The sequence below is a fragment of the Myxocyprinus asiaticus genome, chromosome 14, assembly GCF_019703515.2.
Source record: "Myxocyprinus asiaticus isolate MX2 ecotype Aquarium Trade chromosome 14, UBuf_Myxa_2, whole genome shotgun sequence".
Taxonomy (NCBI): Eukaryota; Metazoa; Chordata; class Actinopteri; order Cypriniformes; family Catostomidae; genus Myxocyprinus; species Myxocyprinus asiaticus.
In genome coordinates, this window is record NC_059357.1 from 814,338 (window position 1) to 838,395 (window position 24,058).

At 41.1% G+C, this 24,058-nt stretch overlaps 1 protein-coding gene and 1 non-coding gene across 6 annotated transcripts; both read right to left on the reverse strand.

Moving 5' to 3' along the window:
* Positions 1–1,660: 1,660 nt before the first annotated feature.
* tnrc6bb.1 (trinucleotide repeat containing adaptor 6Bb.1) lies at positions 1,661–23,332 on the reverse strand. 5 transcript variants are annotated; one of them, XM_051715811.1, is made up of 22 exons: positions 21,854–23,332; positions 20,891–20,958; positions 20,317–20,428; positions 19,808–19,829; positions 19,353–19,682; positions 16,456–18,483; positions 16,198–16,353; positions 15,904–16,085; positions 15,644–15,718; positions 15,398–15,547; positions 15,030–15,161; positions 14,798–14,920; positions 14,599–14,712; positions 14,003–14,210; positions 12,122–12,259; positions 11,913–12,032; positions 11,488–11,622; positions 9,641–9,730; positions 9,301–9,504; positions 9,150–9,208; positions 7,566–7,705; positions 1,661–7,424 (listed from the first exon to the last, which is right to left on the reverse strand). In XM_051715811.1, the coding sequence occupies exons 5-22, from the start codon at positions 19,504–19,506 to the stop codon at positions 7,028–7,030; spliced, it is 4,605 nt and encodes a 1,534-aa protein (XP_051571771.1). In that variant the 5' UTR covers positions 19,507–19,682; positions 19,808–19,829; positions 20,317–20,428; positions 20,891–20,958; positions 21,854–23,332; the 3' UTR covers positions 1,661–7,027. The 5 variants fall into 5 exon arrangements, with proteins under 5 accessions (XP_051571771.1, XP_051571769.1, XP_051571768.1 ...); XM_051715809.1 differs by lacking the exon at positions 20,317–20,428 and having other exon boundaries at positions 21,854–21,919; positions 23,165–23,331; XM_051715808.1 differs by lacking the exon at positions 20,317–20,428.
* Positions 23,178–23,331, reverse strand: LOC127452386 (U12 minor spliceosomal RNA). The gene has a single exon (XR_007899254.1). It is a non-coding gene; the product is annotated as a U12 minor spliceosomal RNA (small nuclear RNA).
* Positions 23,333–24,058: the final 726 nt, after the last annotated feature.

Genomic DNA, 24,058 nt, shown 5'->3' on the forward strand with positions numbered 1-24,058 from the left:
AGAAATTTGCATTTAGATTTTTAGTAAACAAACTGAACTTTGAAATTAGTTAAAAATGTAAATTATTTGGCAATAAAACATTTAGAAAAATTCATAAATTAATGTTTAGATGGGGAATGGAAACAAATTCTTAATAGAAAACCCTTTTTATTTAGTTTCAGTAGTAACATTTTGAGAAAAGAAAAACATTACAAATCAAATCCTGAAAATATGAAAACTAACTGTTCCTTTACTGGATATTTGTACTCGAGATATGGTACTAATATATATATATATATATATATATTCAAATCACTTTATTGTCACTCAACCATATACACAAGTGCAATGGTGTGTGAAATTCTTGGGTGCAGTTCCGATCAATATAGTAGTCGTGACAGTGATGAGACATATACCAATTTATAATAAACATCAGATTAACACAACGCAATTTAAAATCGAATATACACATAATTACACTCAACAATATACAAATAATAACAATACATATTTATATATGACAAAGTATTGGGGGAACTTTTTTTTTTTTTTTTTTTTAAGTTTCCACCATTGAGTTTTCTATCAAATTGGTAAAATGATCCATATATGAAAGTATAATCCATCCATACGACACATCTCACAATAATGTTAAAATATGTTATTATGAACTGTAACCGACAGCGACCAGATCCTTAAAAGAACACATCTGTTACCCTACTAACAGAATTGTAAGGGCTCCAAATAAAGTAACAGATTCAGACAAAAAATTCCGAAAATGGAAATAAAACTTCAAAGACCAGATAAAAATAAAAACTGTTCAAATTGACAAGGCATTTTGACCACTATGTGGTGCTATCTCCAAACTGCTCAGGTACTGTCACACATATGGGATGCAAAAGAAAATTGATTTTGTGTCATCCACCAAGCGTTCAGAAGATACATCACTCTATATCGAAATAAAATGGCAGAGGCAATATGAACAGACGATTTGGTATAGTAATTCTCATGAATCTATAGACAAACCGGTTTAAATGTTATGGACAAAAACAGGCCTTTTTGACACTTGTTGACCCATAGGTGGCATGGTCACCAAACGTCACATGCACCCGCAGATCCTGGTCCTACTGAAGTAAACAAGTCTCGTTTTGATACAGCCTGACATTGTTTTACATTGACATGGTTAACTTCACACTTGAGTAACCGTGAAAATCAAAATTATTTAGTCACGTCTGTGCAGCTCAGTCTGAAGATCATCTGGGCAGTTTGAGAAAATGAAAGGTGGCCAAAATGGTCCCATTACAATTAATGTGAGGGTAGTTCTGGTCTGCAAGAGTTGTTTCTAGGACTAACGCCTCAAGATGAGCAAAAAGAGATGGCTTTCATCTGCATGCAAGCATTCACAAGGACAGACTAAATGGTGTGTTTAGAGTATAAATACGCAGAGGAAGCAGCCTGATTTTGCCTGGAGAGTTTATATAAAAAAATTTAAAAAGTCAATGACAAAGTCAACACATCACTGTGTTAAATTTAGTAATCTACAGACGAAAAAAAGTGTTAAACTGTTCAGATTTACATTAGCAAAAGACAAGAGAAACCACAAGATTTGACACAGGAATTTAAATGAATGCAAAACAGCAGTATGTTGGGATGCCCCATTTAAGCTGCAAGTGCAGAAAGTGAGAAAACGCCAGTAAAAATGAAGTGACATGCTCAAAATGAGCAACTTATTCGAGAACAGCTGCTGTAAGGACATGCTACACAATGCAATATTCTAAATGGTCTCTAAAGATTTAAATGAACGGCCCTAAAACACTTTAGAAAGCATATTAACAGCATATTTAATATAAACTGTCCAAATAAAAATGTAATTGAACAGGTCAACCAATAAATTAAGGTTTCTATATTTGTCCAATTGATCGAACAGGAGAACATTCAGCTTTTAAACTAAACCAGGATTAAGTCATATTCTAAAAAGGAAATTTAACCAATTACACACGGATACCATTTCAACATTCAAACATCTTCCTGGCTCCAAGATCTGGATGCACTGATGGCGCACAGTGATCCTGGTACAGAAAACTTTCTACAGCATTGAAGGTCCCAATGAGCACAGTGGTCTCCATCATCCGTAAATGGAAGAAGTTTGGAACCACCAGGACTCTTCCTAGAGCTGGCCGCCCAGCCAAACTGAGCGATCGGGGGAGAAGGGCCTTAGTCAGGGAGGTGACCAAGAACCCGATGGTCACTCTGACAGAGCTCCAGCATTTCTCTGTGGAGAGAGGAGAACCTTCCAGAAGAACAACCATCTCTGCAGCACTCCACCAATCAGGCCTGTATGGTAGAGTGGCCAGACGGAAGCCACTCCTCAGTAAAAGGCACATGACAGCCCGCCTGGAGTTTGCCAAAAGGCACCTGAAGGACTCTCAGACCATGAGAAACAAAGATTGAACTCTTTGGCCTGAATGGCAAGCGTCATGTCTGGAGGAAACCAGGCACCGCTCATCACCTGGCCAATACCATCCCTACAGTGAAGCATGGTGGTGGCAGCATCATGCTGTGGGGATGTTTTTCAGCGGCAGGAACTGGGAGACTAGTCCAGATCGAGGGAAAGATGAATGCAGCAATGTACAGAGACATCCTTGATGAAAACCTGCTCCAGAGCGCTCTGGACCTCAGACTGGGGCGACGGTTCATCTTCCAACAGGACAACGACCCTAAGCACACAGCCAAGATAACAAAGGAGTGGCTCCGGGACAACTCTGTGAATGTCCTTGAGTGGCCCAGCCAGAGCCCAGACTTGAACCCGATTGAACATCTCTGGAGAGATCAGAAAATGGCTGTGCACCGACGCTCCCCATCCAACCTGATGGAGCTTGAGAGGTCCTGCAAAGAAGAATGGGAGAAACTGCCCAAAAATAGGTGTGCCCAGCTTGTGGCATCATACTCAAAAAGACTTGAGGCTGTAATTGGTGCCAAAGGTGCTTCAACAAAGTATTGAGCAAAGGCTGTGAATACTTTCCGGATGCTCTGTACTTTGAACCTACAGTAGAGAAATGTTTCATTAACATACAAACCAGAAGGAAAAATAAAAGGCACACAACTACAGTCTCATGACAGATCTGGAAGTTAAAGCAGAGGTCAAAGTCTCTCCCAGACCTGCTGTACAGGAATCCGCTGTCACATTTCTTATTAATCATAGAAATAGTCATTGTGAGACTCTCGTTGGGTTTAAGAAGACCTGCACACAATTTTGCCTCTCACTGCAGGAAACAGCACCATGAATAGTCCATCAAAACAAAATTCTTGGCCATTGTTTCTTAAACGATCATGCAGTTGGATAATCCAGAATCAAGGACTGGAGCAGAAGAACCCATTAAGAGAACTAACGTGTTCAGAAATACATGTAACTTGAGGGAGAATGAGGAGCTTAAACACCAAAATCAAGAAACATTCAGCCTGGTGTGTCACTCCCACCGCTGTGTCTCTAAACAATGACTACTAACTGCAGCCTGTGCCAACCAGACAGCGACGGGTGCTTCAGCGATCATCGTCTGCATCACTTCAGTCAACTAGGATGGATTTCATAGGAAAAGAACTGCAACCAATTACTGACCAGACAACCAGGGACACTTCACTGACCACTGCCTGCATAATATCTGCCATTCTGATGGATTTCACAGACAATAAACTGCTACCAACCGCAGAAATTGCCAGTTCGAACAGCGAATAACACTTCACTGTCAGCTAGTTTTAAATATCGCCTACCAAATAGTAACATCAGCTAATTTAGTTACTTTATACACACCTATTACATATACAGTAGCTAAATGTCATTATATTCATGCTGTATAGTCAGATGAGAATGAGGTCTGAACAGGACTAAAGATTAAAAATGACTTGAAACATACCTGACCACAGAGGAAGGGAGGTAAACACTCAACATGTTAACTTACCTCTCAACATACTGGAAACTTTGTGGCATGTTTACATGTTTGTTTTACCATCATCCGAAGAGAGAGTGATGTTCTGAAGAGCTGACATGAGCTTTATAGACAAACCAGAGTGTCTATTTACAGGTACACAAAGACATTTCAATATCTATAACAGTGTCATATTTAACTTTTATTTAAATAAACTTTTCACTTTTTATCTCTGAAAAATCTGTAAAACACTGAAAGGAGTGTTAAAGTCTTAATTTAAAACAAACAACAATACAGAAACATAATAAACGCATACAATGTTTTTTAGCTGTTTGTAAACTCTGTTGGGGTAAGTTTTTGGCAGAGACGCCGTCACACATTTGTGTCTTTAAAATGCTTGTCGAATCATTATTGCAATTCAGCCGATACAAAAGGCTACATGAGTACACTTAAAAAAAAGAAACGCAAATCGCAGAAACCCGCTAATGCCAAGATTTGTAAAACACAACTAACAGTATATAGTACACAATGAACATTTTACAACTTTTAAACATAAAGCAGCCACACATAAACTCACAAATAATCAGTAAAGTGCGCACAGACATTCGTCTGTTCGTCACACACACATTTCACCCACACTCAGTCTTTAAAGAGAACTTTTATATGCATTACAAAAAACAAAACGATATTCAAATCAAATATAAATGCAACATCAAACCTGACAAACAGATAAAGAAGAAACAGTGAAAGGTCAAATGCGTTTAGATACACAAATCCACAGGGAACGCTGCGCTGGAGAAATGAACGTGTTTGCTTTCGCAAGCCCTTTTGACATTTAATCACGAGTAGGATAGAAATTATAGATATCTACAAATCAATTTTCACTATTCGCAATAATAATCCTTAACATAAGCAATGTAATTATACTTGTGAAAAAAAGTAAATACATTTGCACTAGTAAACACATTAATTCTTGATATAAAAAATGATGCAATTACTAAAATATTTGTACTAGTAAGAATGTAATCTTTTATATAAAACATTCATTTTTACTAGTTAGTACATAGCTGATGTGGAATTGTTGTGAAATAGTTATAAATTAATTATAAACACCTGTAATTGCATTTTTAACGTGACAGGATGACGGATCATTGTGAAATTCTACTAGTAAAAATGCAGTTAGAGAAATGAGCGAGTTGAATTTGTATTTCTGATAGAGAATGGGTATTTTCATTAATTCATGTTTTTACAAGTGCAAGGCTACTTTCACTAGTGGTCATTTCATTGCTGATCTCAAGAATTAGCATTTTAACTAGTAAAAATGTTCATTGTAGATATAATTCATTTGCTGCATGTGATTAAATGCCAAAAGCGTTTGCGAACGTTTGTATGTGTTTTTCTGGCTGTTCGCCCCAATATCAAAATAAAGCCACATGACGGCAGCGACACTGTAATACTATCAACCAGCTTCAAGAATTCTTGCAAAAAAATACAATAAAATGATCACACTAAATAAACAATTTACCTCTTGCTGTGATAATCTCAAGAAGAAATTTCCAGGTCATATTTCACTCAAAAACCCAAATGAAAATTATATATATATATATATGTATATATATATATATATATATATATATACATATACATACATATACATACACACACACACATATATATATATATACACACACTTTGCATAAAGAAAATGAAGCCTATTAAGATTTATTGCACTGTGACATTATTTTCATTCCAAATACAGGGGGTAATTGTCACATAATTACTGTTATCTACTGTAGTACAATAATGACATCACTGTCTGGACTTTTAAGATTTTAAGCAAAAAATACTATCATGATTTATAAATACTTACGATTATCTTTTGACATTACAGTAATTTTTTTATTGCAGTAGACACAATGTGACAATGAGAAAAACATCTTGAAAGGTCCTAAAAATATGCTTAATTTTCTTCATACAAACTTGAATTTAAAAACAAATTCTTTTGATTTGAGTAAAATATGATTAGGACATTTCTTGACCGTTTTCGTGAGATATAAGCTACTTCAGAAAAGCGTTAAACGGTTTGCGTATGTGTGTGTCAGCATAACATCAGAGTTATATTTGATGTTTGTTTGAAATATTTGTTAAAGAAGGCCTTTAGAAACAGTCCCTGCATACAAATGCATGATAGCTTAACTCTGGCGATGAGAATGTCTGTAAGCAAATCCACGTGTGTTTGAGTTCTCACTGGATATAAAAGCCTGTCAGTAAGTCCTGTGTTTGTGTGGAAATGTAGCTGTCTGAATGGCAGCGTGTCATTTCTGCAGCTGTAGCGGCACCAAAACAAACTGCAAAAATACGGAAGCCCACAGAGGACAGACATTAATATTACTAATCTTACTTGATTTATCAAAATTATGACTTATTTCTATAACGATCTCGACATAAGTTATCATAAGAAAACAAGCTATATACATTTATAAGAACATGTCCGGGTCATTTGTTTATTTGTATTGAGAAATTATTTTTATGACAACTGAGCGCCCAAAAATTCTCATTATTGTAAAAATACAAATAAAAAAATATGTAAAGAAAAAAAGTGAAAAATTGTGAATCATACATTACGGTAGTATTTGTTGAACTGCCTTTATTTTCTGCTGATTTGAATACTTTTTTTTTTTTTTTTTTTTTACAGTATTTTGTTTTTGTAATACAGTAAAAAGTTACTGTATAACAATAATGAGAATCTAAAGAGAATCGGCATTGAAAATAATTACAATAAAACTCAAAAGTAACCTCTGGATATTTTACAATAATGAGAATTTGGGAGAAATGTGCTTAAATAATTGTAATAAAAATAATGTCACAATGCAAACAAATCTTAATTAAACAAGCTTCATTTCCTTTTAGCTAAATATAATTTCCTATTTTTATTTTTATTTTTTTGTTTTGGGGTAAAACATGAACCATACATGTTTTCATCAGATTCACCTTTGTTCTTGAGAAAACAAACAAACAAAAATTATAAAGAAACATGTCATCTGTGGGCTTCCATATGCTTGACAATGGTTCTGTTTGGTGCCGAAACTCCATGTACCAGAACTTAAATAACTCACAATCAGTGTCAATCACAAATTGTCCGTCCCGCCTCCAAGCAGGTTGCCTGGCAACAATCCAGCTGGGTTGTCCTCCAGTTGAGGTGTGCCCCACAGGCTGCTGCCATGGTAACCTGGAGCCACACCCCCCCAGACCCCTTTCCCCGCCCCCTCCCCTGCGCTGTTGCTCCATTGGCTGAGGAGAGCGAGTCCAGATCCGCCCGTTACTCCCAAACCCTGCCAGCCCGCGCCTGCCTCTGCATCCCCCCCTCCGCCCGCGGCCCGCTCGGGCTCTCGTGAGCTAGGGTCAGAGCTGGAAGACCCCTCGGGTGACCCCGTGACCCCAGCGGTCTGAGAATGTGTGAAGTATTGGATGACCTCTTCCTCACTCATGAACTCCGCCAGGATGGTGGTGTTTCCCAGAACGCACCTGAACAATAGAACACACTTCAGCTCACTTTACTAACAAACAGAACTAAAACAGTAAGAATGATTAATAAATTAAGTCAATCAATCATATGTCTTCATTTATCAAAGTAAACATGTGTAAGTGGCAGGGGGTGTGGCTTACATATGCAGGGCGCTCTGTGCTTTGGCGGCTTCGTGAGGACTGCTGTAGCGAATCAGAGCGCTGCCCTGGGTCAGGCCGAGGTGAAAGGTCATCAGGGGGCCGTGCTGCAGACAGATCGTCTTCAGGGTTGAGCCGTCAATCTGCGCGGATTATCACACGCACAGATTTTTTAGTTATACTTTTGAGGGTCAACACAAAAGGATGAACATGAGGATGGTTTACAAGTAAAGCGCTCCATAAATGTGCAAAATAATGTGTTCATTTAAATCTTCAAGGGTCAAAACATTGAACCAAAACACTGACCACCTGCCTAATATGCTGTTGGACCTCTGTGTGCCACCAAAACAGCGCCAGCTGTGGTATCTGGCACCAAGACATTAGCAGCAGATCCTTCAAGTCCTGTAAGTTGTGAGGTGGAGCCGCCGTGGATCAGACTTGTTGGTCCAGCACATCCCACAGACGCTCAATCGGATTGAGATCTGGGGAATTTGGAGGACAGGGCAACACCTTGAACTCTTCAATCATGTTCCTCAAACCATTCCCGAACAATGTGTGCAGTGTGGGAGGGCGCATTATTCTGCTGAAAGAGGGCACTGCCATCAGGTAATACAATTTCCATGAAGGGGTGTACCTGGTCTGCAACTATGTTTAGGTAGGTGACGTGTCAAACTGATGTCCACATGAATGGCTGGATCCAGGGTTTCCCAGCAGAACATTGCCCAGAGCATCACACTCCCTCCAATGGCTTGTCGTCTTCCCACAGTGCATCCTGGTGCCTTCACTTCTCCAGGTAAACGGCACACATGTACACGGCCGTCCACGTGATGTAAAAGAAAACGGGCGACCTTCTTCCACTGCTCCAAGGTCCAGTTCCAATGCTCACGTGCCCATTGTAGGCGCTTTTTACTGTGGACGGGGTCATCATGGGCACTCTGACCGGACTACGGCTACGCAGCCCCATACGCAGCAGGGTGAGATGCACTGTGTGTTGTGACACATTCCTCCCGTAACCATCAATAAAAGTTTCTGTGACTTGTGCCACAGTAGACCTTCTGTCGGTTCGGAGCAGACGAGATAGCTTCATTGCCCCTGTGCATCGATGAGCCTTGGGTGCCCAACAATCTGTCGCTAGTTTGTGGTTTGTCCCTCCTCAGACCACTGTCAGCAGGTACTCACCACTGCTGACCGGGAGCACCCCACAAGCCTTGCCCTTTCAGAGATGCTCTGACCCAGTCATCAGGCCATAACATCATCGCTCAGGTCTTTACTCCTGCCCATTTCTCCTGCATTCAACACGTCGACTACGAGAACTGATTGTTCGCTTACCATCTAATCTACCCAGACCTTGACATGTGGCCTTGTTAGGACATGATCAACATTATTCGCTTCAACTGTGAGTGGTCATAATGTTTTGGCTCATCAGTGTATAATTAGCTTATTAAAGAAGAACAGAAGTGATCATGTGTACACATGTGTACCTGTATTGTGAGTGTGTGTGGGTTTACTTAGCTACAGTTATACAAAGTATAGGAACAAATTAGTTAATTTGAATTGTATTAAACACAAAAAAGAATGTGTGCATACCTGAGGTGTGAGGTTTCGCAGTAGCAGCCAGGACTTTCCTGCCCCACCATCACTCCACTCTGAACAACATGAGAGAGACACAACACGAGTTACACACATGGATATTCTTCACACTGATGATGTATAATGGAGGTGATGGTGTTCGCGTTACCTGATTTAAAGGACGACTCCTGGCCACTCGACCCTCCACCCCACGCTCTGGGCATTCGCGGCCCCTCTGCTGACCATGACTGCTTCTGATTGGAGAGACCTGGAGGGGGGCGGGGCAGATGGGAACTGTTCCGATTGGTTCTCCATGATTTGCTGTGTCCAATGGGCTCAGGCGGCCAACTGGACTTTAACTCGTGGTATTTAGCTGCAAACAGTGTAAACACATTAAAGGAATTGTTCACCCAAAAATGTAAAATATGTTTGACTTTTTTTGTGACACCAAAAAGGAGTATATTTCCAGGTTATCGATGACCATGGGAATCCTGCTGTGTGTGTGTTACCTGTGCCGTGTGCACTGACGGGGGGGTCTGAGGCACTGTACGGCCAGGCACCAGGTGAAGGCAAACAGGTGGTTAGTGAAGAGTTTGATCCTGACACACAGAGACACACAAACATCACTGAACTATCAGCATAAACTCTGGTGCACATTACAGCTTGTTCCTACACCTTTTGACCAATGAATTTCCACGTTTTTCCATGAACTCTCCAGTTGTTTATGATAATTGGATAAGGATTTTTAAAATGTGTTTAATAGAGAATCATTCCATATTTGATAGAGAATGATTAAAAATTCTGTCTCAATATTTTTCAGCCTAATGATGATATTCAATATATACACTATATCTCAATATTTATTTTCTCCGAAATGGTATAAATGTGTTTTTTTTTTTTTTTTATCAGAACTAACTTTGACAGTCATTGTATTCAAGTAGATTCTACATGTTTAATGCATGAAGTCCAGTTAAAAATAATGAAGGCATGTTTTCCACATTTTTCACTTAACAGAAACTAAGAATGATATTAAATAATTGACACTTATAAGCACCAATATATATTATACATACTAGCATAATAAAAGGCATTATTTAACACCATATCTTTTATCTAACACATTTTTGTGAATGAACAAGGTGTGCAACAACTACAACGTCACACACTTATTTTTTGGAACCCAGTTGAATATTATAATAATACTGAATTATTACTGTTGGACCGAGCCGTGTTTATTATTATAATATTATCCTAATTATTATTATTAGATTTGTTTTATACAATAGGATTATCTTTCTATCCTATTTACTTCACCTTCACAATTTCCAGTCTGGTTTCCGACCACATCACAGCACAGAGAGACGGTGCTCAAAGATATTTAATGATATCCGGCTAAATATTGATTCAGGCAAAATATCAGTGCTGGTATTACTAGATCTCAGTGCTGCTTTTGACACTGTTGATCACAACATTCTCTTAGAGAGACTGAAGAACTGGGTAGGGCTCTCTAGGACGGTCCTCAGCTGGTTCAGGTCATACCTAGATGGGAGGGGTTACTATGTGAACATAGGCAACTATGAATCTGAGTGGACATCCATGACGTGTGGAGTCCCACAAGGCTCAATTCTTGCACCGCTCCTGTTCAACCTGTATATGCTCCCACTAGGCCAAATTATGAAAAAGAAACAAATTGTGTATCATAGCTATGCAGACGATACCCAGATTTACCTAGCCCTATCGCCAAATGACTACAGCCCCATAGACTCTCTGTGCCAGTTCATTAATGAACTTAACACTTCCTTTAGTTAAACAAAAACAAGACAGATGTAAATAATAAACTTGTCTTCACCTGGAGCTTTTATTTTAGCAGAAAACTGAAAGTGCAGTGTGGATTTGTGTTCCTCATTTTCAGATTTGTATAATAACTTGTAGCAGTTACAAATGTTTGGAATTGCACTAATGTGTGAACCTGCAGCACTTTGTTTACACGATGCACACATGCATTAATTTAAGGTATTAATTTACCACAATAGTGATATTATTTTGATAATTGTGCATCACTGTAGGATTGTGAAATTAGTCTAATGATTCGCTCTTCTGGAAATGCAGCGGCAAAATAAAAAGTACATTAAAATCATCACGATATTACTTGTCTGCAAAATCATTGCGATTATATCAAGAAAATTAGATATCTCGCCCAGCCGTACACTAGGGAATACTTTGCATTTCTGTGGAAAATCTAAGTATACTTTGGTCTGAAGTGTCTCAATTAAAACTCTTTAAACATCTGATGTTATGAACTTATGAATGTATGTACATGCATATGGGTGTGTGTGTGAGTGTGTGTGTGGTGTACCTGTGTTGTCTTGCAGCAGGTGATGTTCTGTATCACTGAGCACGGTGGGTCCCAGCATTCCTGCAGGGGTCATGTAGGGGTCAGGCTCGAGCTCAGGACTCTGGACGCCCTTCCATGGGACACCCGGCTGAAACTCTTGAGAAAGACAAAATACTTTAACAATAAAAACATGTGACAGCCTCTGAACAATACTACAAGATTTATATTCGAAATATAGATGGTCTGAGCAAGTAAGTAGCACATCTCTCATGGGACCTTCTTTGTTTACGGAGATGATGTAAACATGCAACAACGAATGACGGAAGTCCAAAAATTCATGCCAAATCAAACCCAACATCACTGAATAAAAATAAAGATTTTCAGCACCAATAATAAAAAGTTGATCATAAAAAGTTCGTAAGCTACATGTGGAGTCGTTGTGATACCTGGAGGCCAGGTGGGGTTGGCAGGAGACACGTCTACTTTGCCACTTCCTGTTCTGTTCCAACTGCCACCCAACACATCATACTGAGAGTACAAAGAGCCGCCTCCCAACTTTACTGGTCCTGAATGCACACACAGAGTTTAAACAGGACTAAACCCAGTCAGAATGTGTCCTGGATTCAATCATACATGACACGTGTGAGAATCTCACCATTGTGCAGTGTGGGTTCTGGTGAGGGTGTCAGACTGTTTCCATCCATCATCCATTTATAGTGAAATTGAGGTCCCCCACCATCCTTCAAACCACCAGAAGAACTCAGAGAATCCAGATCAGAACCACCTGCAAAACCTGAGACAGATCGACAGACTGAGTGACTGTAAATGTATGTTATTTTGAACTCACCAGACTTTTAACATGACATACAAGCGTAATGCTACATGTGCAGTTGAAATCCACACAAAAATAAAATACTATTGTTTGTTTTGAAATGGAAGGACGACAGTCATTTTTAGACACACACACACACTCTGCAGATGACTATTAAAGCATAGCTCCACCAGCAACTAGGAAACCATGAGGTCAGAAATTAAAGGGAAAAAAAGATGTCTATGCATTTTAAATGTACATTTATGAAAGCATTCATAAATATCTATACACTTATGAGCCAATACATTATGACCACCTCCCTAATTTGCTGTTTTGCATGCCGCCAAAACAGCACTGACCTGTTGGGGCATGGACTCTTCAAGAGCCCTGAAGGTGTCCTGTGGTATCTGACATTAAGACACTAGCAGCAGATCCTTCATGTCCTGTACTGTATGTTGTGAGGTGGAGCCGCCGTGGATCAGACTTGTTGGTCCAGCACATCCCACAGATGCTCAATCGGATTGAGATCTGGGGAATTTGAAGGCCAGGCCAACACCTTGAACTCTTCATGTTCCTCAAACCATTCCCGAACAATGTGTGCAGTGTGGCAGGGTGCATTGTCCTGCTGAAAGACGCCACTGCCATCAGGGAATACCACTGCCATGAAGGGGTGTACCTGGTCTGCAGTGATGTTTAGGTAGGTGACACGTGTCAAATTAACGTCACATGAATGACCGGATCCAGGGTTTCCCAGCAGAACATTGCCCAGAGCTTCACACTCCCTCCACCGGCTTGTCGTCTTCCCACAGTGCATCCTGGTGCCATCACTTCCTCAGGTAAACGGCGCACACGTACACGGCCATCCATGTGATGTAAAAGAAAACGGGACTCATAAGACCAGGCGACCTTCTTCCACTGCTCCAAAGTCCAGTTTCAACACTCACGTGCCCACTGAAGGCAATATCGACAGTGGACGGGGTCATCATGGGCACTCTGACCGGTCTGCGGCTACGCAGCCCCATATGCAGCAGGGTGCGATGCACTGTGTGTTGTGACACATTCCTCCCGTAATCATTATTATTATTTTCTGTGACTTGTGCCACAGTAGACCTTCTGTCAGTTCGGACCAAACGAGATAGCCTTTGTTGCCCTCTCGCATCGATGAGCCTTGGGCGCCAAACAACCTGTCGCCGGTTTGTGGTTCGTCCCTCCTCGGACCACTGTCAGCAGGTACTCGCCACTGCTGACCGGGAGCACCCCACAAGCCTTGCCGCTTGTCGTCTGGCCATAACAATTTTGCCCCTTGTCTAAGTCGCTCAGGTCTTCACTCCTGCCCATTTCTCCTGCATTCAACACATTGACTACGAGAACGGATTGTTCACCTACCATCTATCTATTCTTCCCAGACCTTGACATGTGGCCTTGTTAGGATATGATCAACATTATTCGCTTCACCTGTGAGTGGTCATAATGTTTTGGCTCATCGGTGTACTTATTGTCATTATAAGGTCAAAAATATGTAGTTTATTTGAGCCAAGAAGTAACTGTTTTTGTCTAAGGAGACATTTACACAGTTGGCAGATGCTTTTATCCAAAGTGACTTATAATGCATTTAAGGTACACATCAGTATATGTGTTCCCTGGGAAATGATCCCATAAACTTGCTGTTGCTAGCACCATACTCCATCAGTTGGAGAAACACATCCTATGGGAACGCTGCCTCACCTGTGAAAGCCGGCATTGGTTTGGTGTGCATCTCAGATCCACCCATGGCAGCATGCAGGGGCATGTCTGGCTGTTTGTGGGCATTTACGCCCAGGTGATGGAGGGGCGTGTCTGGATATTTGGGTGTGTGTCCTCCCATGGAGGACGGGGGGAGTTTGGGCCCACCCACCCCCTGTTGCTGCTGCAGTATAGCCATGATCCGTGCCAACTACAAAGATGGTCAAAAAAAGAGAAAATATACTAGCCTAATAAGTAAAAAAAAAAAAAAAAAAAAATGTAAGCAATGTTCAAAAGAGGGGCATTTGTTGTTTTTTGGATAATTTAATAAAGGAGACGCTGTGCAGTTTTTCTGATAATTCACTAGAGGGCGCTGTAAAGTTATTTGGATAATTCTGTAGAGGGCTCTGTTTTAGCATTTGATAATTCAGAAGAGGTTGCTGTGATGGTTTGGCCCATTGTGCAAAGGTGCCTCGGTTTCTTCCTGGCAGGCAGCAGATGGCCCCATATGGAGCCTGTATGGCAGAGTACCCTGGAACAACCTGAGGAACCTTTCCAAAATGGACTGAAGTTTTTGGTAGAGGAGTTGTGTGCTGTACCTGCTGTGGATCTTGTTGTTGTCTTAGAGGAGGAGGAGGAAACTTTCTCTGATTCAAATACTGCTGCTGTTGTTGTTGCTGCTGCTGCTGTTGTTGGAGAATGAGCTGACAAGCCTGACAGAGAGAATATAAAAGATTAAGACCACAATTTTAAAACATTAGTACAAATGTCACAATATGGGATTAAATGTGTACATACTAGCTGGAACTGCTGCATGTGTGGATGAATGCCTCCAAGCATGGCAATGTGCTGGGGGGAGAGCTGGGGAGGGAACATACCACCACTGGGGGGTGCCATTGGTTTTAGCATAGGCCCGGGCACCTGTAGCAACATAGAAGAGGTGGAGGAATCATGATACAGGACTGAAAGTGCACTGTGAGAGCTAATAAACTGAAATGATCAGAGGCTAAATCCAAGAACACAAAACCACCTGAGGAGGCAGGAACTGATGAGGCACTTGTGCTCGTATCACAGGGGAAGGGTTTAGGGGGTGCACTGTGGTTTGATGCATCCCTCTTAGCTGAGAAATACCACTGCTGCCAAACATACCATGACCCCCAACCTAAATAAAACATCAGTGCAAAGAATCAATAACAGTCAGGCAGCCATAAACAGTCCAAACAGACAAGCTTGTGGATTGTCTCTTGCAGGGTTGTAACCTACAGCCTTCTGGTTACCTGTCCAGATGTTTATCTACCACAGCACCCCAAATGCATTTATAGACCAACACAGTCCCTGTGTTAACTTTCTTTTTCTTTGGGAGTCACTGAAGATGAAAGTCTGACTGTGTTTCAGTACCTTGTCCAGGTATGTCCCACTTTCCCCAGGTGTGGTCTCTTTGGAATTTTGTGAGCGAAACGCTCCTCCAACCCTGCCCCCTCTCCGCATTTCTCCATCATTCATTCCTCTCCTGTCATGTCTTTCCTGACCCACATTGGAGTCTTCATCCTGACAACATTTAAAAAGTTGCATATTTCTATGTATCAGCAGCTAGACATTAAACTTAATTGAGGCGGATTAGCACTGTGGTAATGACTAGCTTACCATGATGCCCATGTTTGAGAACTGCCGACTCACAGGAGTTGCCCATGAGTCCCCGCTGTTACCTTTCAGAGGGCTCTGGGAACAAACCAAAGGCCAGAGGGATGAAAACTTTAATAAGAAAGAGAGCTAAAGACCAGTTCAGGCTTATGCTTATTTGAGTTCAATACACATGGCTTGTTTGTTAAACCAGAAATTCTTGGTGAGGTCTGTGAACTAAAAGAAACATCTGGCTATGAACAGCTCAAACAGTACCAACATACCTTGTTGTTATGTCTTCTGGCCCCCTGGCCCTGCCCCCATCCCCCGGAGTTGTATGTGGACATGCTGCTTTGGGATTCCCTACTGCCCCAGACGCCAGTTCTACCATCCTCTTCCTCCCAGCTCTGGTGACGGGATATATTTGAGCCTTCATCACCCCACCCCTCTTGCATGGACTTTGAACCTGAAGAGTAAATGGGAAGACTCAAGTTACACCAGCCATTTGAGGAGTACTTCGTGACTGTTGTACTGTTAAATAAGCAAGTGGCTTATTTAAGTGGTATAAAGGCTCTTACCAGACTTGGAACGTGAGTTTGCCCATCCTCCCCCTTTCCCCTGTTCCTCTGAGTCTCCCCAGCCACTTGGCCCATCAAATGATTTCCCCCAAGCAGTTGAGCTATTGTCCACGGACTGATCTGGGGGACCACTGCTGCGTCCCCATGTTGATGGAACTAAAAGGGGTACATATATTGATGAAAGATTCCAAAGGTTTTAAACAGGGTCTATATTCTAAACTGCTTTTTAGCATGTATTATACATCATGATTATCTTACCAGAGTTCTTAGATGGAGCTTCAGCCTGTCTTTCAGACGACTGCTGAAGACTCTGTTGGCAACTTTGCTGTTGAGTCTTTGAGCTGTTCTTATCCCACAGATTGACATTCTTGCTGTTGTAGCGTGAAGGATCACCCCATGCAGACGTTCCATCATCAATCTCCACATTCCGACTGATGGACTGAGGCGAGGGTTCCTCCCACCCACTTGGCTCTACAACAGAAGGCATCTGAGGGATGGGGCCACATGTCCATCCCGACCCTTTGCTCTGTCCATCTGGCCCTCCTGGATAACCCCTGCTGTCCTGCAAGGATTTTGGATGTCCCGGCATTTGCGGTTGCGTCTGCGATTGCTGCTGCTGTGGATTTTGCGTTTTAAGTGCTATTTGTTTGTTTGGTATTTGTGATGGAGAAGGCTTATCACCCCATCCTTGGTGCTGTTTGACACTGACACTGCCTCCTCCATTACCTCCCCAGCCAGCACTCCGATGCCCAGTATCTTCAGAGATACCCCATAACCCCTCATCCTGATTCTTGCGGTCACTGCCTCTCTCTTCCTTCCAGCCTCCTCCCTTGGGCAAAGGTGTCCTCTGTCCCCAATCACTTCCACCACCTTGGTCCTTCCCCATTCCTTCCCTCCTGCATGTACCTTCATTCACCTGGGCTTCTCCCCACCCATCCTCTTTCTCCATCTTCCTCTCATCCCACTTCTGCTCATCACTGCCCCACCCTTTACTTCTAACCAATTGACCCTGGCTGCCTTCCAATCCCTCACGATTCTGCATCCTGGAGCTGGAATGAGGGGCATCACCTCCATCCTGCCAACCTTCCTTACTGTGGCCAGTGTCCACCTCTTGATTCCAGTCAACATTCCTAATGTTCACTTCTAAATCCCAGGCGACATTCTGCTTGATCTGGGTCTTACCCCATCCGGTGTTGCACAGCACTCTAGGATCCAGATTAGTGCGATTGATCACACTCTGTAAGGCCTCTTCAGAGTGGAGGGACTGACCTCTAGAGGGGCTTTGGACCAGCGTCTCTTCCTCACTGCTTTTCCTGTCAGTAGATTCTCCTTTAGACTCACCCCAACTATCAATCCTTTTCTGATTGTCATCTCTTGATGCCACTGTATTGGCTGCAAACAATGATGAGTCCTGTAAACAATCTGTGCTGTCCCTAGAGCTCTTCCTCACATCCTCTCTTGATGCTCCAACAGCTGAGTCTGAGGTCCATTCTGCAGCTGCCTGCTCGTTTGAACCTACCGTCTCTTTATCCCATGTTACCTGAGAGATGCCAGTGCGATCACCTAAACTTCCTTCCCCACCTGCTGTATTACTTTCCCTCCCAACAGTCTCTGTACCTGTATCCCACACATCCGCACATGTGACACCATCCTCTTTGCAGTCAATAACATTTGGTCCAGCTTTAAGCTCCACCCAGTCAGCCATAATACACTCTCTGTTCTTGCCGAGCATTTGGTGCAGTGGACTCAAGGGTATGGGAAGAGATTCCTCAGAGGCAGTGTGGGTTAAGGGTCCTCTGCTTGAGGCTGCTCCATCAGGACCATCTTGCAGGGGGGCAGCCCAGGATGGATGGCTGTAGTTTGGGTTTAGTCCTTGAGTCCCCTCCACGTTTCCAGAAGGATGCAACACCTTGGAATTAAAGGACTTATTAACTCCTTTAATGGATTCTTTATTCTCAGTCTGTGAGGATGAACCCCCCTCTACAGTGGCTTCTGCATACTCACAAAGAGGAGAACTGTCCATTCTCAGCCCAACAGACATTTTCTCCTCTTGGGTCAAATCACTATCCCATGAGGCACTGCTGCTCTTGGCTGCAGAATTTTCCGGTCTTACACTCTCAATGACACTTGGCCATTTCTCCATATCAGAATTGTCGACTACAACCTTGTCCATTCCCTGAGCCGAGGGTCGAACTCCTGAGCCCAGCCCCCATGTGTAATTTGCATAAGTGGGAGTGGCAGAGGCGTCAGATGTTGAGTGAAGAGATACTGGATCTACAGTAGGATCTGAGAGGGAAAACACCATCAGGCAAGAATAAAATAAAGCATTAAGAAACAAAAGGCCATGTATGACAGATATTACCACAATTAGAGGTGTTGTTAAGAAGCATAGTGTTTGAATACACAAATCAGCTGTGGTAATGGGCCTTTCTGTGTGGAGTTTGCATGTTCTCCCCATGTTGGAGTGGGTTTCCTCCACGGTCCAAAAACATGCGTGGTCAGCTGGAAACTCTAAATTGACTGTAGGTGTGAGAGCGTGAATGTATTTGTTTGTCTATATGTGTTAGCCCTGTAATGGACTGGCCTCCTTTTAAGGGTGTTTGTGGTAGCTGGGAAACGCTCCACCACCCCAACAACCCTACATAGGATAAGCGGCATAAGAAAATGAATGGCTACATTACCCCTTTTACCAAGGCTTAAAACATGGTTCATCCAATCTGATTTTAGATTTGAAACTGATTTAATGTATCCATTTTATAAAGCAAAACCAAACATAAAATACACACACACAAAGTAAAAGTCTATAGTATTAGCAAACATTGTAATGATTAGGAAAATCATATCCTACATAATGGATTTAAACATTAAATGGTGCTGAGAGTACTACTCTCTTATTGGTAGCAGAAAAACAAATTAGCCAAAATATTTCATAAACAAACATACAAAGGTGTGGGGGGTGTGTTGAATTTTGTAAATGGTTCCAATTCTGCTGAAATCTTCAGAGATTTCTGTGGAGTTCTGCAGGTGCAGATTCCGTGTGGGCCTGTTAATAGGCATATTTAAATGAAACACAAAATTTGCCCGTCATTCCTCTCCAGTTGTACCATCATTTTCTTTCTACGGTAGTTCACTGCACTCTGAATAACTACACCCACCTGAAGCGTCGGCTGTACTTGCATTAGGGGAGGGTGTGGCTTCCCCTCCGCTCCCACCCCCCAGCAGCATACTGGACAGTGGCGGCTGGCCCCTCTTCAGTAGCACTTTTGGTTCCTGCTGGTTCCGGAAGCGTGGGGGCACCTCACGGGGCATGTAGCGCTGGGACACAGTGGAGAGGGGCAGTCCGTTGGCCACAGCGGTCCGCTTTGCATCATTCCCTCCCTCAGGGGGGTCACATGAACCCTCGACGACAGGACAGGGGGAGGGTGTTTGGGTGAAAGCACAGGTAAGGGTAGCGTGAGATGGGGCAGATGGAGATGAGCTCGATTCTGATAAGAGGAGAACAGTAAAGAGCAACCACAAACTGCATGTCAATAATACATAGCACAGGACATTATTCCACATAACATTAGTAAAGTTGAGAAAGTTACTAGTTCAAGAACACAACACCAACCTTTAGTGCTGTGTTCAGTGTCCTGTAATAAAAACAATAATCCATCAGATTCAATTTTCAAAAGACTGGCACTAGAAGGATAACACAACCATCACAGGTTAAAATCAATGTATTCTGGAAACATAAGGTGATGTAATACACACTGGTCCAGCAAAACAGGTCTACTCACCTGTGTTTGTTAAACCAAATGGTTTTTCTGACTTTAATGTTCAGATAGGAATGCTTAAGCAGTGATCACAAACCAAATACCATATAGTCACAGTCACCGCCACATATCAAATGTCAAGTATATGACACATATTAAAGACTATTTAACTTTTAAATGACAGGGTTAGGGTTTTTAGCAACCACCCAGAGATGCCCTAGCAACCACCCAGAGATGCCCTAGCAGCCACCCAGAGATGCCCTAGCAACCTCCCAGAGATGACCTAGCAACCTCCCAGAACACCCTAGCAAATGTAAAAACTTTGTTTTTACTGATCTGCCTGGAATGTGTCATTAAAACCTACCAGAGTTAGAAGTACTTTAAAGGTGCACTCAGTAATTCAAATCCAATACACTTTTTGTCAAATTCTGCAAGTATCTCCTCACAGTTTGCTAGCTGATCGTTCTGTGGGTGGGCTGAAAAAAAAAAAAAATCTAGTATTTGTACACAGCTCTGGCTCTGTAAATGGGACAAAAACAAAGTTGTGTGGATCGCATCAACATCGACAAGGCATTTCAGCGGTGGAGAGACCTCTGAGAGGTAAAAGGCTTGAAGACGGATGCATAAGTTGCTCTTTTTCTTTCTTCGATAGGTGGGTAACATAAATTTTGCTATGTTTCACAGAACCCATATATGCTGTTGTTGTGATGTTAGATTTAGTAGCAGGAGAGCTGTGAGTGTCTGGAGATGGTTTGTGTAAAACCGTCTTGCGTGCATGAGTTTGGGGGGGGCGGGGCTTCCAAAGTAGCACTGAAGGGAGGGGTGTGTTTGTTTTGGCACTTGAGTTCAATATCAAGTGTTTCTCAGGAATCTGCTTAAGGCAATTAAAATGCACATTTATCAGATTTATCACACTCTTCATCAGATGTATTACTTACCTCCTGATGAGTGCCGTCTTCCGTTTTATGCCGACTGTCTTCCATGAACTGCCGATCCCTTCCTGTTTCTGACATAACAAATCACAGATTTAAACACGATAAGTCCTGTATTAAAACCATGCAAGCAACTGTATAATATATTTGTATAACTATACCAACACCAATTTTCCAACTGGCCCAGTAATTTGGAAAATATATATATAATTATTATTTTATAATATTTTATTATATTCCTCTAGAGTTACAACCAGAACAATAAAACTAACATGAGAACATTTAAACAGACAATAATTATAAATGAAAGAAAATGACTGTGACCGCACTATGATACACTGATGATAATACCATGATACTTTGATATAAAACATATAGATGATTATTATATTCATGCATTATGATATTTACATGGAGATTATCATTGTATTGTAATGGTACATGTTCACAAACACTGTATTACTAGTGTAATCAAAAATCCACTGGAAATACCATATTACTCTTTTGTTAATGCGGGGTTAAACGCTTATCAACGATTGCAATAAAAGTACAATTTTAATACTTCATGTTTGATGTTTTATTCATCTTACAGCATAAACTTACCAAGCTAACATGCTAATGATGGCGCATTTACACACAAACATTACAAACGCACAGATAGTATACTTCAATAACACTTGACACAGATAGAATAGTGCTATAATTATCATGTGATGTAAAATAACATATATAATTCGATTATATTCGTGAATATTTAGCAGATCTCGATGATAAACAGCTAAAACACGGTAACAAAACTTCAGTACTAATGGATTCACACGCAATATAATAACACAACTGCCTCTATCACTCATCTAACACATTATAGCATGTGTATATGTGTTTATACATGTGTAATATTTGTGTTAATGTGATAATTGATGTATATTCAATGTGTGTTTCTAAATGTTTCGTGTTTGTTTTGCTCACCGAATCCTGCCCGCGCATGCGCGATCAACATCCGGGTGTCTGCTCATAAACACACATCTGCTCATAGTAATGAACATACAGGATCATTATCGTAATCATATCATTCACAGAGACAGAGTGAATACATGTGTCATTGAGTGTCTGTGAGCGCAGAAGGCGCATTGAGAACCTAAACTCAACACAAGCTGATGATCACACTAAATATTCAATATTCAAACATTTAATATGAACATCGACTGCTCTATAAGATTGTTTTAATCAGCAACACATTCATTTAACCCTTGTGCATCAATTAAAAAACGTTACTCAGAGGTCCTTACAGGACAAAAATGTCCGCGTCAAAAAACTGCCATAATAATATTATATATTAATATTATTTTCCACTTTCAATGACATTGACACAAACACACACACACACGCACGCACGCACGCACGCACGCATACACACACGCACACACACTCACACTCTCACACACACACGCACACAAACACGCACGCGCGCACACACATGCACACGCACACACAAACACACACTCACATGCACACGCACACACAAACACACACTCACACTCACATACACACACAAACACACACACACACACACACACACACTCTCTGACATCCATAGCAACACACACACACAATTTTATCTGCATCATTTATTCAGTTGTCCTGCAGTGCTCTATAATACAGCAAACAGAGAATAGGGGAAAAGCTTGTATTTGCTCCATAGGCTAAACATGAGATAAATGGCGCCATCTGGTGGAAAATATTAATAATGTAAATGTTGAAGCCAGGGCTCCAGAATGAAAGTATAATATCATAGAATTCATGATTTTATGCTTTAATGGCACTGGGATCAAATATTGCAGTTTTAATGGGTTTCAATGGGGACATTTTTGTCCTGAAGGTCCTGAGTGTAACTATTTTGTGTACACAGTGTATTATAGATGTATTATAGATGTATTATAGGAACTTTACAGTAATAATTGTAGCACAATAACAATAGTTTAGCTCTGGTTAATTTAGTAAAACTGTGGTTGGGTTAGTAACAAATTAAATTATGGTATAAAATTGGCAGCTTTTCAAAACGAATTTCCACACTGAAAAGTGTTTAATCTATTAAGATTTATGCATTTACATTTCATATTAATATTCATTAAATTGTTTAATGTTGAACAAAATGATATTAATAAATCTTGAAATGTTTTTATAAGATTACTCAAGTGAGATTGATGTAACTTTGTTATAAAACCGGAATATTGAACTAATAACTTTGAGCTCTGTTTCTATATATTTTCTTTAACTTATCTGAGGGTTTCTCGGGGCAGATCCTGGTTCCGCGCGGCATCTCACGAAGTAGGTGAGTCACCTGACAGACGGACCTGTACCCGTTCAAAAATTCCTCTCGCGAGTTTGAGCGAGGACACGGGCGTCACCCCGCGTCGTTATTTTCCTTACTCATCAGTTTAAGGCATGCGCAGTGAGTGATCGAGTACATACTACAGTACACATGCATGAGTGTACAGTGACGGTGACCCCGACACGAGCGTTTATTTCATTAAATATATGATATTCACACTTACTATAATCATTATAATCAATAAACAACATGTCAAATACATTTAAAACGACTGAAAAATGCGTTTTATCACGTGAATGAGGAGTACAAGCAGTGCATTGTGGGACAGCATGTGACGTCACTGTGCTAACAATAGATCAAAACAAAACATGGCTTGTCCACTGATTATTGATGAAACGTTGCAGCATGGTTGCACAAAGGTTCCCAGAATTTATTGTCTCTCACATTAATCTAAGTCTCAACCAATAATGAAAAGACCAACAATGGACAGTTCTGCTTAACAGATGTTTTCTTAAATATAATATTATAAATCAAGGATGTTTTGTAATTAAGAGTTAGTAATATATAGGCATCTGCTCTACAGTCCATTCAACTCAAATCATGAGCTGGCAGGGTTACTTTGAAATGTATTCCACTACAGATTACAAAATACATGCTGTAAAATGTAATTTGTAATGTATTCCGTTAGATTACTCAAGATCAGTAATGTAATCTAAATACTTTTGATGACTTCACCACTGGCAGGTTTTTTTTCACTTGTTTTGACTATTAAAAACAAGTGAAAAAAAAAAAAAAAACATCTGCCAGTACATTTAGACAAAATACACTACATTTTCTGAAAA